Genomic DNA, 13,839 nt, shown 5'->3' with positions numbered 1-13,839 from the left:
GTGAAGTTCAGTTTCTGTCTTCTGTACCTCCCAGCACTGCCAGAATAGGCTCTGTGACCCTAATCTGGATAAAATGATTAATAATGGATGGATGTTACCATTATATTTCTAATCAGCACTTCACCTCACTCACAAACTTAGACAGGCAGTGTGGTGTAGTGCTTAAGGCTCTGGACTTCAAACCCTGAGGTTGTGGGTTCAAATCCTGCTAGTAACGCCGTGTGACCCTGAACAAGTCACTTCACCTGCTTGTGCTTCAATTGGAAAACCAAAAAAAAAAAGATAACCAATTGTATCATACATTTTGTAAGTAAAATAAGTAAATATAAACTTGCCTATTCCAACTCAGGGTTCTGGGGGACTAAAGCCTATCTTAGATGTCTAGGCAAAAAGCAGGGTCCACCTCTCGATAGGGGACCAGTTCATCACAATGCCCACTCATGCACATATCGTCACTGAGACTCATAATGGGCCAATTTGGAACCAGTTAACCTATCCTGCATGTCTTCAAGAATCTAAATTCCTGGAGAAAAACACATCTAGGCACAGGCAGAATGTACATTATCCACATGGACAATGTCTGGGAATGGGACTCAAAACCCAGGACACTGTATTCATGATTTGGTCTTTTTATACCTGTGTCAGTGTGCCTCAAAATGGTTATTTTTAAATCTGGAAAATTTCAGGGGCATGAAATAAAATCAAACATCCATTTAATCATCAATTATCTAACCCAGCTAACCCAGTTCTGGACTGCTGAGAGTGAGTGAGTGTGCCCTGCAATGGACTTTCACTTTGCCATGTTTCGTTCCAGCCTGGTGTACAGGGAGTGTGTAGATAAAATCAAGCAGTCAGCAATTTACTTTCTATAAAACCTTTATTGGTACATTATACGTATTTTATAAATACATTTGTGTATTGTAGAGTAACTACGCCTTTCTTAGGGGCAAACAGCAAACCCTGTAATACCTGGCCCTTTAACAGGCATGGAGGAGTAGGCAGCCATGAGGTTTATCAGAGTGAATTTAAAATCCCAACTAGTGGATTGGGAAGCAGCAACACCATGACGTACAATCATTTAATAAGTGATCCTTTCACACTGCTCTGCCTACACAAGCCTGTTATTAAAATAACACTACATTCTGCTGAAGCTTTCCCTAGTCATTCCAATCTTGACACATCTAATTTCACTGCATTGTTTTGACATGAGGTGTCCAAATGTCATGTCTCCACGGTATGAGCAAGAATAGAAAATGCTTTTGTGAATCTGTTGCACTGCTAGAATTTAAACACACTGCAACTTAAACTAAGCAAATCTGTTGCTGTTTGTGCATTTATGCCAGTATTTACACTTTATGCAACAAACAAAAATACAACCCCGACATATTTTTCGAACAGGAATTCTAAATGCCAAACCTCCTTACACTAGAAAACAGACACCACATCCTTCCTGTTTGGGCCGACCCCTAAGCGTCCAGTATTTTTACACTCTTCGACACCCTCACTGAAATTTGCTGTCTTTATTACTATTGCAGACTGGAACAGATCACTAACCAGATCACTAACTGGTACATAAGTTATACACTACAATAGTTTACATCGGCTGTGTGAGGCTGGTGACTAGCAGGGTGTAGATGTGAATGTGATGCTAAAAGCTTCATAACACACTAGTCAGACCTCACCTGGAGTACTGTGTACAGTTTGGGTCTCCAGGTTACAAAAAGGACATAGCAGCCCTTATAAAAAAAATTCCAGAGAAGAGTGGCCAGTTTGATTCCCAGGCTACACATGATTAGTTAGGAGGAGACATGACTGAAGTGTTTAAAATTATGAAGGGAATTAGTACAGTTCATCAAGAACAAGAAGACACCGCTGGAAACTTGTTAAAGGTAAATTTCGCACAAACATTAGGAAGTTTCTCTTCACACAGAGAACCACAGACACATGGAATAAGCAGGTAGGACTTTAGGGACTCGTAACACTTGACTTGATGTTATTTAAGAAGAACTAAGTGGACAGACTGGTGAGCTTTGCTGGGCTGAATGGCCTATTCTTGCTTAGATTATTCTAATGATCTAATCACTAAACAACTTTTCTTTCAAAATTTTGCTTATGATTATATTACATAGTTTCAAGCTAAACATAAATATAATTTCAGATTGAGTGTAATGTGAAAATATGGAAAAAAATTAAATGAACATTTAATTAACTTGGTGTGTTTAATCACTTAATGATGCTGACACATTGGCTTAGTCCAGCGTTTTCAAACTTTATTTCCTGTAGCGGTGAACTTTTTGTAATGAAAACCATCCCAAGGCACACCACTTTGTTACTAACCACAAACACATACTGTATACAGAATATTTCATGTTTGCTCAAATGTCTGAAGGGGCCAGACTACTGGAGAAGCCGGTAAAAAAAAGGAGCTCCAAGATCAGTGTTTGCAGACACGACACTTAATGTGCACTTTGATGGCATCTTCAAGCTATTTCACCACTTTGCCTGTCCCTCTCTGCCTCCGAGGCAACTAATATGCCCACTATCCACCAGCCCTGTGAGGCGTGTAGGCGACCACACAGTGAGGGCAGATGGACTCTAGCAGCCAGGTGACACATCTGAGGTGCCCTTTCATGGCGATCGTGGAGCTGCTTTTATGCCAGCTTCTCCAGGTCATCCTATCTTCTTCAGAAAGGTCTTGACCGCCTGTGGTGCTTGTTCTTCTCACATTCAGACCCAAGTGAGCCACCCTATTATTTCCATGGCATGGAACACCTGGGTAGCTTTGACGGTGCACCACTGTGCCATGGCACACTGGTTGAAAAACCATGTTTTCGTTCATTTGAGCTACAAATGTTTTTTCTGCTAATGGGTTCTACTTGCCCTAATAATATTTTTTCATTGCTGAAATGTCCTGGAGAAACCTTTCCTCATGATCAAGTGTGAATACAAAAAATGAATCTTTAGCGACATGTTGCACTTCATTGCGTTCTATGCTTGAAGCAGCTAATATGGTGCTCTGCATTTGCCAAGAAAATTCTCAACAACTTCTTCCATGTAATTTCTTCCACTCCCACTAACAGATCTTCAAACCGCTTATCATTAATGACATGTCTGATTGGTGTACCAACAAAAATGCCTTTTCTTAATCTTGGCACCAATTATTCGTGGAAGCGTCTCATCTTCATTCATCTTCCTTTTTCTTCAATCCATGTTTTATACTGTACGTTATGTCAACAAGTGGTTTATATGCCTATGGAGTGGTCCGTTTTTTGATTTCAATGAGAGTATTTACCATAGATGTCACATTCGCAAATGAAACAACAGGACTTGGCATATTGGAGCTGCATTCCTAGTAAAGGTGCCACTACTCATAAATGAGCACAGATGCTCCAGTTGTAGTTGTTTTACTGTACTATAAGTATGCATAAAATAGGTTATTACAATAAAAGAGAAAATATAAAGGTGATTTTTATGAACAGCAGACCAGAATCCATAAGGTATACCGAAAAGTGTCCAACAAACAAAACTGTTATTGTCCAGTTTATAATGAGTTTTGGGTATACACCTTTTAGCAGGGGTCCCCAACTCTGGTCCTGGAGGGCCGCAGAGGCTGCAGGTTTTCATTCTAAACCTTTTCTTAAATAGTGACCTGTTTTTGCTGCTAATTAACTCCTGCTCTTGAAGACTCTGACCCTTCCCTTAATTAGCAGCTAAACAATAATGAGATACAACATGAGCCAAAACAACTGGTGTTCATCATACAATATCTGAAAATAAAGAAAGATGAAGCTCTCTGGAAGGTTGATGTGCTCAGGTCCACAAAACATTTTACCAGTGTTCTTAGAAAAGAGGAAATCAACAATTTTGGAATTGTATGCTATTGCACAACGAGAACAGCAACAAGCCATAGAATTAAAGAACGGGTTTAATTAACAACAAGAATCAGTGACTAATTAAGCAAATGGTTGGAGTGAAATTGGTTGGAGTTTGAGGCCCTGACTTAGTTGGTCTTCTCTTGGCTCCCTCACTTCACATTTCATTTCTGTTTGGGTGCCATTTACGGAAAGAAATGAAGCAATTCCGAAGAACGATTAAGAAATTCAGGGGAAACACATCTTAAAAAACTAGTCAATCAAAATTAATTCAAAAGAAGTTAATTAGCAGCAAAAAACGGTCACCAATTAAGTAAAGGGTTAGAATGAAAGCCTGAAGCCACTGTGGCACTCCAGGACCAGAGATGGGGACCCCTACCTTATAGGAACAGGTTACAAAACCATTGTGAAAAGATGCCAGGCTGCCAAGACACTGTTGATATAGAAATAACTCCAGGTTCACAAAGGACAGGGACACGGAAACCTCAATCTGTAAGAAAACACTCCTGCAAGCTAATGAAGGAAAAGGGGCCAGCAGGAGAACACAGTCACTTTGTATTTTTGTTTTTTTACGAGGTGTGGGTGGAAACATCAGTCTTCCACCAGGATGTTACAAGGAGGAAGACCACCCAACAGATATCACTAAGAGAGAAAAGGGAAAGATGGTGAAGAACTAGCAGGAGGGCATCCCCTCACCCACTAACCTTGCCAAGAAGAGTTAAGACACTTCTCCTATCCACTAGGAAAAATGGATAACTCATAAACTGCTATGGGGATCTAGCCCTTCAAGTGCAATAGATGACACGGGGCAAGTACTCAGGAGTCTGCTAGTCATCCTTATTGAAGAGGAGCCACTACCAGAAACCATAAGTTATTCCTTGGCTTGTTTTGATGCATCTCAATCAGGAAAGCATTTAAAGCCCCTTCAAATCAGAGCCAAGGTAGCTTGAAGTTGAAAGGAGGAATAGGATGAACCCTATCTCAGTAGAACAAGAAGATGGGAAAAAGGCTTTGGTATGGTACTTGAGAAGTAGATATGTGGGTAAGTCACAGTACCTTATATCAAACACATGCACAAAGATTTCTTTTTTTTGGGTACTATATGTTCACACTGCATTGGTCCCTTTCTTGTATGCTTTCATTTTATAATAAACCTATAAAACTTCAACCCCAAATAGAAGTGGGAAAAGATGTTTGATTGGGTCGAGTCATATTGTTAAACAGCATCAAGTGTAGGTCATTGCCATAATCCTACAGGAGTTAGGGGAGGAGGGACACCTTCAATAGGAAGCCGAACGGTGAGTGGGCTTTGAATATTGGTACAGGTGTAGCTCAGGCCTAAAGACAATTGCTAGTAGATCATTTGTTTCAAGAAGCTGTCCATGTGTAGGTAAAACTGTATACAATGGGAAGTACAAAGCAACGATATTAAAGTATAAGCAAATTTTCACAATAATACAATGCCTAAACTTCTGTTACTTACAATTCCTCCTTCTGGATCTCTGATGTAGCCATAGCCAATGGTCTTATTGATGGCAAACCCAAAGTCTGCCCTGCGTAGATGACCCACTGGCTTTCCATTTCTAAAGACAGCCTCTAGTCCAAACATCGGAATTTTTCTAAAAGAAAGAATAAATACACCTCACTGAAATAAACAGGCAATGATTTTGCTTAAATCTGTGGCAAAAAAAAATTCCAAAATCCTTAGCTCAAAATATTCAGAATTTATCATTTACAAAACCTTACAAAATTCAAGAATTTAAACAGCTCAGTTTATACTGAAACACTGATATTTCCATGTATTTGTATAAAAGGTGTGGTCAAAAATACAATGAATGTTTTAAAAAAGAAACGTTTATTGCAGTAAAAGATTTACAACTACTAGTCCCCCTCAAAATCCTCTCCTCCACTTTGAAGGCACTTATCCTAACCCTCCTGCCACTTTGCTAAGCAGTTCTGGAAGTTTTCTTTTGAGAGAGTCTTTAGTTGGGCTGTTGTGGCTGCCTGGATGTCCTCAATGGATTGAAATCATTTGCCTTTATTCATTTTCAATTTAGGGAACAACCAGAAGTCACACGGTGCCAGATCCGGCGAATAAGGTGGATGTGGACACAGCGTAATGTTTTTATTCGACAGAAATTGTCGTACTAGAAGGGATGTGTGACAAGGAGCATTGTCATGATGAAGAATGAAACCGTTTCAACATTTTCCTCGGTTATTGATGTTGAAGGACATCCTGATCTTTTCTTGTCTTCAACCAATTCAGATCCATTCTGAAATCGATCAAACCACTTGTAAACGGTTATAATTGTCAGTGTAGTGTCACCATAAACCGATTTTAACATCTGATGGGTTTCCTGAGCTTTTTACAATTTGAAACAAAATTTCATGTTAATGCGTTGCTCGATATCCATTATTAATGACAAACTTGAAAAACACACTGGAACTCAACAGTGGCTCACAAACGACTGACAATATCAAACAAGTTGAAATTTGTCACAAACTCAGCTCTAGGATGGACACGTCAGAACCGACATTGAATTGTTTTGCATTGCTCTTGGATGGTGCTCTGCATCAACATTCACTGTACTTTTTGATCACACCTCGTACAATGTTGTGAAAAAGCATTTGCTCTATGTCATTCTCTGCAGTAGTGCATCTTTTTGAAAATAGCATTTGCCAGATATTTTTGTGAATTAGAAATTAAGAACAAGTTGGAAGGGTATAGGCCATTCAGCCCAAAAAAAGCCTATTCACCTAAAAATAAAATCAAGTCGAGCTTTGAAGATACTCTAAGTATATGGATGAGTGTGTGCAAGGTAAACAAACATGAAATTCAATGTATTTCTCACTGAAGCCAACCCAGTTAAAGAAGAAATTGGGGTCTACTATGTGTCTACTTCCCAGCATGGTGGCCCAAGGGTTAGCACTTCTCCCTTCCAGTTATATGAGACATGTATCAACCTAAACAGATTTTACCCAATGCTGTGGTTTTCCTTCCAACATAAAATGATGTGCAGGTAGGTTAACTGTATTAGCTCACAATTAGACCTGCTAGGGCGGCAGAGCGGCGCAGTGGGTAGCGCTGCTGCCTCGCAGTTAGGAGACCCAGGTTCGCTTACCGGGTCCTCCCTGTGTGGAGTTCGCATGTTCTCCCTGTGTCTGCGTGGGTTTCTTCCGGGTACTCCGGTTTCCTCCCACAGTCCAAAGACATGCAGGTTAGGTGCATTGGCGATTTTAAATTGTCCCTAGTGTGTGCTTGGTGTGTGTGTGTGCCCTGTGGTGGGCTAGTGCCTGCCCAGGGTTGGTTTCCTGCCTTGCGCCCTGTGTTGGCTGGGATTGGCTCTAGAAGACCCCCATGACCCTGTAGTTAGGATATAACAGGTTGGATAATGGATGGATGGATAAGACCTGCTATTAGTTTTATACAGATTACCATAAAATGACAAAACTCAACTCCTCAATGGTGAAACACAAGAGTCGTCGATGCAAACCACGAGCTTTCTGAGCTTCTAAAGCTTCTCGGCCAAGAAATGGAGTTGTCCCTTTCAGTTTACAGGTAAATGCCAGACTTGCTTCCAAAGGAGTGTCATCTGGACGGAGGTCAGCATGCCAGTGCCTGTAGCCTGATTGACAAGAAAATGTTTAAAGAGTTAAATTAAATATCAGAACTTTGGATCAAAAAGTTTACTGCATGTTTTAGGGAGAATGACGATTCATAATTTTTATTTAAAATAAAAATGCTATATTTAGAAAACACATGCATGATGCTTTCAATTTAACTTGAAAATATTATATCCACACTCTAAATAATAAAAATGACATTTCAATACACTTAGCACAACAACAAAGTGTACAACAGTGAGGTCTGAGTTGGCATTATCCATAAAATTATTTAAACACAAACGTTTAGCTTGACATGGCAAGCATATGACTTGTTTTAGTCACACTGATAAATACAAAAAAAACCAAGAAGATGGTGTTCTAAATTTTTGAAGTTAAATAAAGAAAAAGCTGAAGGTCAAGTCTTTACCTAGTTGTTCATCTCTGCAATGTGGTCTACTAAAATAACTTCAGCTGGAATGGTCAGAGGTGGCTAAGGTAAGACATACTTTATTTGTCTTGATATTGTATACGTCAGTATAAGGCCTGCAAAGCTTTTAAATTTACAAGTAATATTTCCAGCATATCAAAGGGCCTCAATATGCCATAGTGAGCAGAGGTGAAGAGACACTCTCCTGGTGCTTTGTAGATAGATAGATAGATAGATACTTTATTAATCCCAAGGGGAAATTCACATAATCCAGCAGCAGTATACTGATACAAAGAAACAATATTAAATTAAATAGTAATAAAAATGAAAAAAATTAAAATAAAGTTAATGTTCGCATTTACTCCCCCGGGTGGAATTGAAGAGTCGCATAGTGTGGGGGAGGAACGATCTCTTTAGTCTGTCAGTGGAACAGGACAGTGACAAAAGTCTGTCACTGAAGCTACTCCTCTGCCTGGAGATGATCCTGTTAAGTGGATGCAGTGGATTCTTCATGATTGACAGAAGTTTGCTTAGTGCCCGTCGCTCTGCCACAGATGTTAAGTGTTATTAATTCCCAACAAGGCACTTGTTATTCTCTTGTTACAGTATAAAGCAGTATATAATACTGTAGAAGCCTTCATTTGAAGTTCTGAGATAAAGTCAGTTGCTGACTTCAGGTGTGGATGACACAGGGCAACATCAAATATCGGTATCTCTATCTATGAGGATAGATTAACACTAGAATTACCAGAGCCTACGAAAAAACTCGTAATTCCGTCCCACCTTAAACTGCTTCTTAAATCCCTTCACACCTCTCCAGCGCCTTTGTCTTCTAAATGTGCTGATAAAGAGAAGCTCGGAGCAGCCGGCTATTCCATCCCCCCACCAATTTAGAACGTGCACGAACTTCTCTCAGCTCATGCCTTGATTGAGTATCTGGGAGTGAAGTGGAGTTTTAGAGTGGAAATAATAGATCGTTGTTTGGAACACACGCATTTCATGTCTGTTCCGTTTCTACAGTAATCTGTGTCAACACATTGTTAAAACAGAAACGTTTTTTTATATTCTAGTAGTAGATGACAAAATGTAGGCATAAACTATATAATGTATGAAGCCTGAAGTCCAAATAGCAAAGAAACATTTTCACAAGAATAACACAATTGCGCTTTTATTCAAAATATAACTGCAGAAACAAAAGCCGCCTAAACATGTGACATTGACACCACTTTATTATAACTGCCTCCGTGGCTCAATAGACTCAGCCCCCGCTTGGGAATCAAAAGGTCATGAGTTCGATCCTGCGCCCCTCCGTTTTGAGAAGTAAACTGCTCTTAGTCTTACTGTTTTAAAATAAAAGCATACATTTCATTTCAGTCTGTAACAGCCGGTGCAATTTATGATCCTTGTAAAGGCTAGCTTTTTTTTTTAATTCACTTTTCATTCTCTCAGTCGCGTTCAGAATCAATCCATACAACCCCATCTGACACGGCTGTTTTCACTAAAGACGCGCTATAGCTCTGCAGTGTACCACGATGCATACTAACGCCAAACACCCTCAACCTAAAGTCCCCGGGTTCTGACACACAAACGCTGGCGGCTGCTTCTTCGTATCTCACCGTCACTTGCTTTTCTTTTTATTCAGTTTTATTGAGTGTTCCTGCCAGTCCCCGCATGTTGCTGTATGCTGTTTCTTTTGTACTCCAGGACATGCAGAGGAAAGAATGGTAAAGACCAGTAACTTCGGCGCTATATGCAATCATCAGACACTCCCCATCTGCCCGTGTCGCTCAAACACAGGAACATATATTGGTGTAAAAGTATAACAAAAGTGCACTTTTATTCAAGTGCACTTTTTCCATCGCCTTTTCCTGTAAGAAGCACACACTTCTCTCTATGCTGTGGTTTCTATTACACACCTGAAAGAAAGAGACAATATATGTGAAAATATAATCGCACTAATGCAATATTATTTGAAAACGAACAGCGTCAGATCGGGTGTGAATTTATGCAGGAACTGGAAATTCTCTGATGCGGACCTTCCCCAGGGAAGAAAGTACAGTGTCAGGTGCTCATTCAGTGTAATAGAAACCATAGCACAGAGAGGTGTGTACACGGCAACAAGTACACGGTCGTAAATGTAGGAAGGACGGTCCTTGGGTGTGTGGGAACTGTTAATATTTGAATGTGATGATTTTATATAGCACGGAATGAAAATCTGCACTTCTTAGCATTGCACCATGCAAGCTGTCGTATCAATCGCCTACTGTAACTTGCTTTCTTTTTTCTTCGGTTATACAGGTAGTTTTGAATAAAAGTGCACTTGTTTTGTTTGCGAAATGAAGTGTCTGCGTGCACTTTTCGTGGCATTACGTGTATTTTTGAGCATGCCCGCTTGAGCAGTATAAAAGTATTGAAAAGTATAACAAAACAACGGGCAGATGGGGAGTGTCTGATGATTGCATATAGCGCCGAACTTACTGCTCTTTACTATTATCTCCTCTCGTGCCCTGGAGTACAAAAGAAACAGAATACAGACGCGCTATAGCTCTGCGTTGTACCACGATGCATACTAACGCCCCCACCGGTTCTGACACACAGACGCTGGCGAAGCTGCCTTCTTCTTCTTATCTCACCGTCACTTGATTTTCTTTTTATTCAGTTTTATTGAGTGTTCCTGCTAGTCCCCGCATGTTGCTGTATGCTGGATATTTTCACATGTATTGTCTCTTTCTTTCAGGTGTGTAATAGAAACCACAGCATAGAGAGAAGTGTGTACATTGCTTCTTACAGGAAAAGGCGATGGAAAAAGTGCACTTTTGTCATACTTTTACACCAATATATGTTCCTGTGTTTGAACGACACGGGCAGATGGGGAGTGTCTGATGATTGCATATAGCGCCGAAGTTACTGGTCTTTACCATTCTTTCCTCTGCATGTCCTGGAGTACAAAAGAAACAGCATACAGCAACATGCGGGACTGGCAGGAACACTCAATAAAACTGAATAAAAAGAAAAGCAAGTGACGGTGAGATACTGAAGAAGCAGCTTCGCCAGCGTTGTGTGTCAGAACCGGAGACTTTAGGTTGAGGGTGTTTGGCGTTAGTATGCATCGTGGTACACTGCAGAGCTATAGCGCGTCTTTAGTGAAAACAGCTGTGTCAGATGGGGTTGTATGGATTGATTCTGAACGCGACTGAGAGAATGAAAAGTGAATTAAAAAAAAAAAGCTAGCCTTTACAAGGATCATAAATTGCACCGGCTGTTACATACTGAAATCAAATGTATGCTTTTATTTTAAAACAGTAAGACTAAGAGCAGTTTACTTCTCAAAACGGAAGGGCGCAGGATCGAACTCGTGACCTTTTGATTCCCAAGCAGGGGCTGAGTCTATTGAGCCACGAAGGCAGTTATAATAAAGTGGTGTCAATGTCACATGTTTAGGCGGCTTTTTGTTTCTGCAATTATATTTTTGAATAAAAGCGCAATTGTGTTATTCTTGTGAAAATGTTTCTTTGCTATTTGGACTTTATATAGTTTATGCCTACATTTTGTCATCTACTACTAGAATATAAAAAAACGTTTCTGTTTTAACAATGTGTTGACACAGATTACTGTAGAAACGGAACAGACATGAAATGCGTGTGTTCCAAACAACGATCTATTATTTCCACTCTAAAACTCCACTTCACTCCCAGATACTCAATCAAGGCATGAGCTGAGAGAAGTTCGTGCACGTTCTAAATTGGTGGGGGGATGGAATAGCCGGCTGCTCCGAGCATCTCTTTATCAGCACATTTAGAAAACAAAGGGCGCTGGCGGAGAGGTGTGAAGGGATTTAAGAAGCAGTTTAAGGTGGGACGGAATTACGAGTTTTTTCGTAGGCTCTGGTAATTCTAGTGTTAAAAGAGCCGAGCCTATACAGTTTAAGCAAAAGAAGATTAACAGGTGACATGATTGAAGGGTTTAAAATTAAGAAGGGAATCAGTACAGTGGATCAAGCCTGTTATTTTAAAATGAGTTCATCAAGAACACGGGGACACAGTTGGAAACTAGTTAAGGGTAAATTTCACAACAAACATTAGGAAGTTTTTCTTTATACAAGGAACGATAGACACTTGGAATAAGCTACCAAGTAGTGTGGTTGACAGTAAGACGTTAGGGACTTCATGTTTTCTCGGAGGAAATAAGTGGATAGGACTGGTGAGCTTTGTTGGGCTGAATGGCCTGTTCTCGTCGAGAGTGTTCTAATGTTCTAATGAGTAATAAATGCATTTTTGCAGTGCCTAAACTAAAATGTCAGCCAGGTACTTCAGCACAGTACATACCAGGCCTGTCTTTCCCTTAACAATGGCTTTGTCTTAAAGTGCGTGAAGTCTGCTTTTTGACCCCACATCTGTATGGTGCAGTGAAGACCCATTACATTTTAGTGGCTGTTTGAGTGTTGATGCCGAGATGGGGCACACTTGATACTGTTTATGTTTATCAGTAGCGAGTAAATGTCCTTTCAATGTATGCAGTTGTAATGCAGAATAATATCTAGCACATAGGCTAATACGTATATTTATTATTGTCTTAGAATGTCATATTTTAATGTTAATATGTTAAAACAGGTGTGGGCAGTTAATAATAATATTAATAATAATTCATTACATGTCTGACAACATCTAATATTAAAGGGAAGAAAGCTGTATAACCAGTTTTTGCTGTAGCACATTTCTGACTGCTCTATTAAGTGCTTTTAAGCAATCTGAGTTGGGGAGGGGTATCTGAGTGGGCTAGTGATTCACGACTTAATCCCCTGCACTGTATATCATTTCTTTCTTGTGTTGACTAAATCAACATTTATGAATCCTTTGAATCTGTAGAAAATCCTGACAGGAACAAAAGCAGTCTAGCATTGGAGGGGAGGGGAGGGGGACTGGACTGGAGGACCAAGTTTTGGTGAAATAGGATTAGTCACTGAATCAGGAGAGTTAGCCTGCACTGTGATATCCCATTGGTCTGAACGGTACACCTAGGAAGCCAGACTAACATAATGTCAGGGTAACAAAGAAATTCTCTCTCGTCTGCCCTGTGCAGACAGGCCATACTGCCTGTTTCTGTCATTGTCAATCCTGAAAAAGGGACATTAAGGGTCATGCTGGACAACAAACTATTTCAACTTACTAAGGCAGAGAGCCACCTGGTAGTAAGCATATTGGACACAAGTTGAACTCCTTATTATCATGCCATTATTATTTTATTAATAATGATTTTTCTCTCCCTATTTTAATTTTGGGCATAACCTTAATTTATACATGAATAAAAGTCCTTCTCTACTGTAAAAAAAGAGAAAAGTATTGAACTACTTTAGCAGTCAACCCTGACAATGTGGTAAAAGAATGGGGTTTGGGGCATTCTGTTCTGGTCTACGTAGTACAGAGTATAAAAGGGAGAACAGGGTCACTCTAGGATTGTACCACAACAGAACAGCAGCACATGACTTTTGTTAATGTTAATACTTCATTTTAGTTCAATATTTTTGTTATATTTAGCCAAGTTAATGTGGTGCGCCAGTTGTTAAGTTTCAGATCCATGCATTAATATTTTAAATTTACAAACTGCTATTCCTTCCGAGCAACTTAAATATGGGCACACTATTGACCTATTGCTACCATCTAGTGAATATGTAGTGCCACTAATTTTGTATTATTTCATGTGATACATTATATGGCCAAATGTCTGTGGACAACTGCTCATTACAACTATATATTTTTGATGGATATCCCATTTTAAAACAATGGGCATTAATATGGAGTTGGCTGCCACTTTGCAGCTTTAACAGCCTTCTCTCTGATGGGAAATCTTTTCACAAGATTTTGAGGCATGTCTGTGGGAATTTGTGCCCATTCAGACAAAAGAATATTTGTGAGGTTAGGTGCAGATGTTGGACGA

General features: G+C 39.8%; 1 protein-coding gene across 1 annotated transcript in view; it reads right to left on the bottom strand.

Moving 5' to 3' along the window:
• Positions 1–13,839, bottom strand: part of sardh (sarcosine dehydrogenase) — a 249,311-nt gene that overhangs the window by 1,011 nt on the left and 234,461 nt on the right. Inside the window, exons 19-20 of the mRNA XM_039762751.1 lie at positions 7,330–7,498; positions 5,356–5,491 (exon numbers count right to left, since the gene is read on the bottom strand). Of these exons, the coding sequence (XP_039618685.1) occupies positions 5,356–5,491; positions 7,330–7,498 (305 nt within the window). The remainder of the gene's footprint in view (positions 1–5,355; positions 5,492–7,329; positions 7,499–13,839) is intronic.

This window comes from Polypterus senegalus, chromosome 9 (assembly GCF_016835505.1).
Source record: "Polypterus senegalus isolate Bchr_013 chromosome 9, ASM1683550v1, whole genome shotgun sequence".
Taxonomy (NCBI): domain Eukaryota; kingdom Metazoa; phylum Chordata; class Cladistia; order Polypteriformes; family Polypteridae; genus Polypterus; species Polypterus senegalus.
This window is presented reverse-complemented; position numbering and strand designations above follow the sequence as displayed.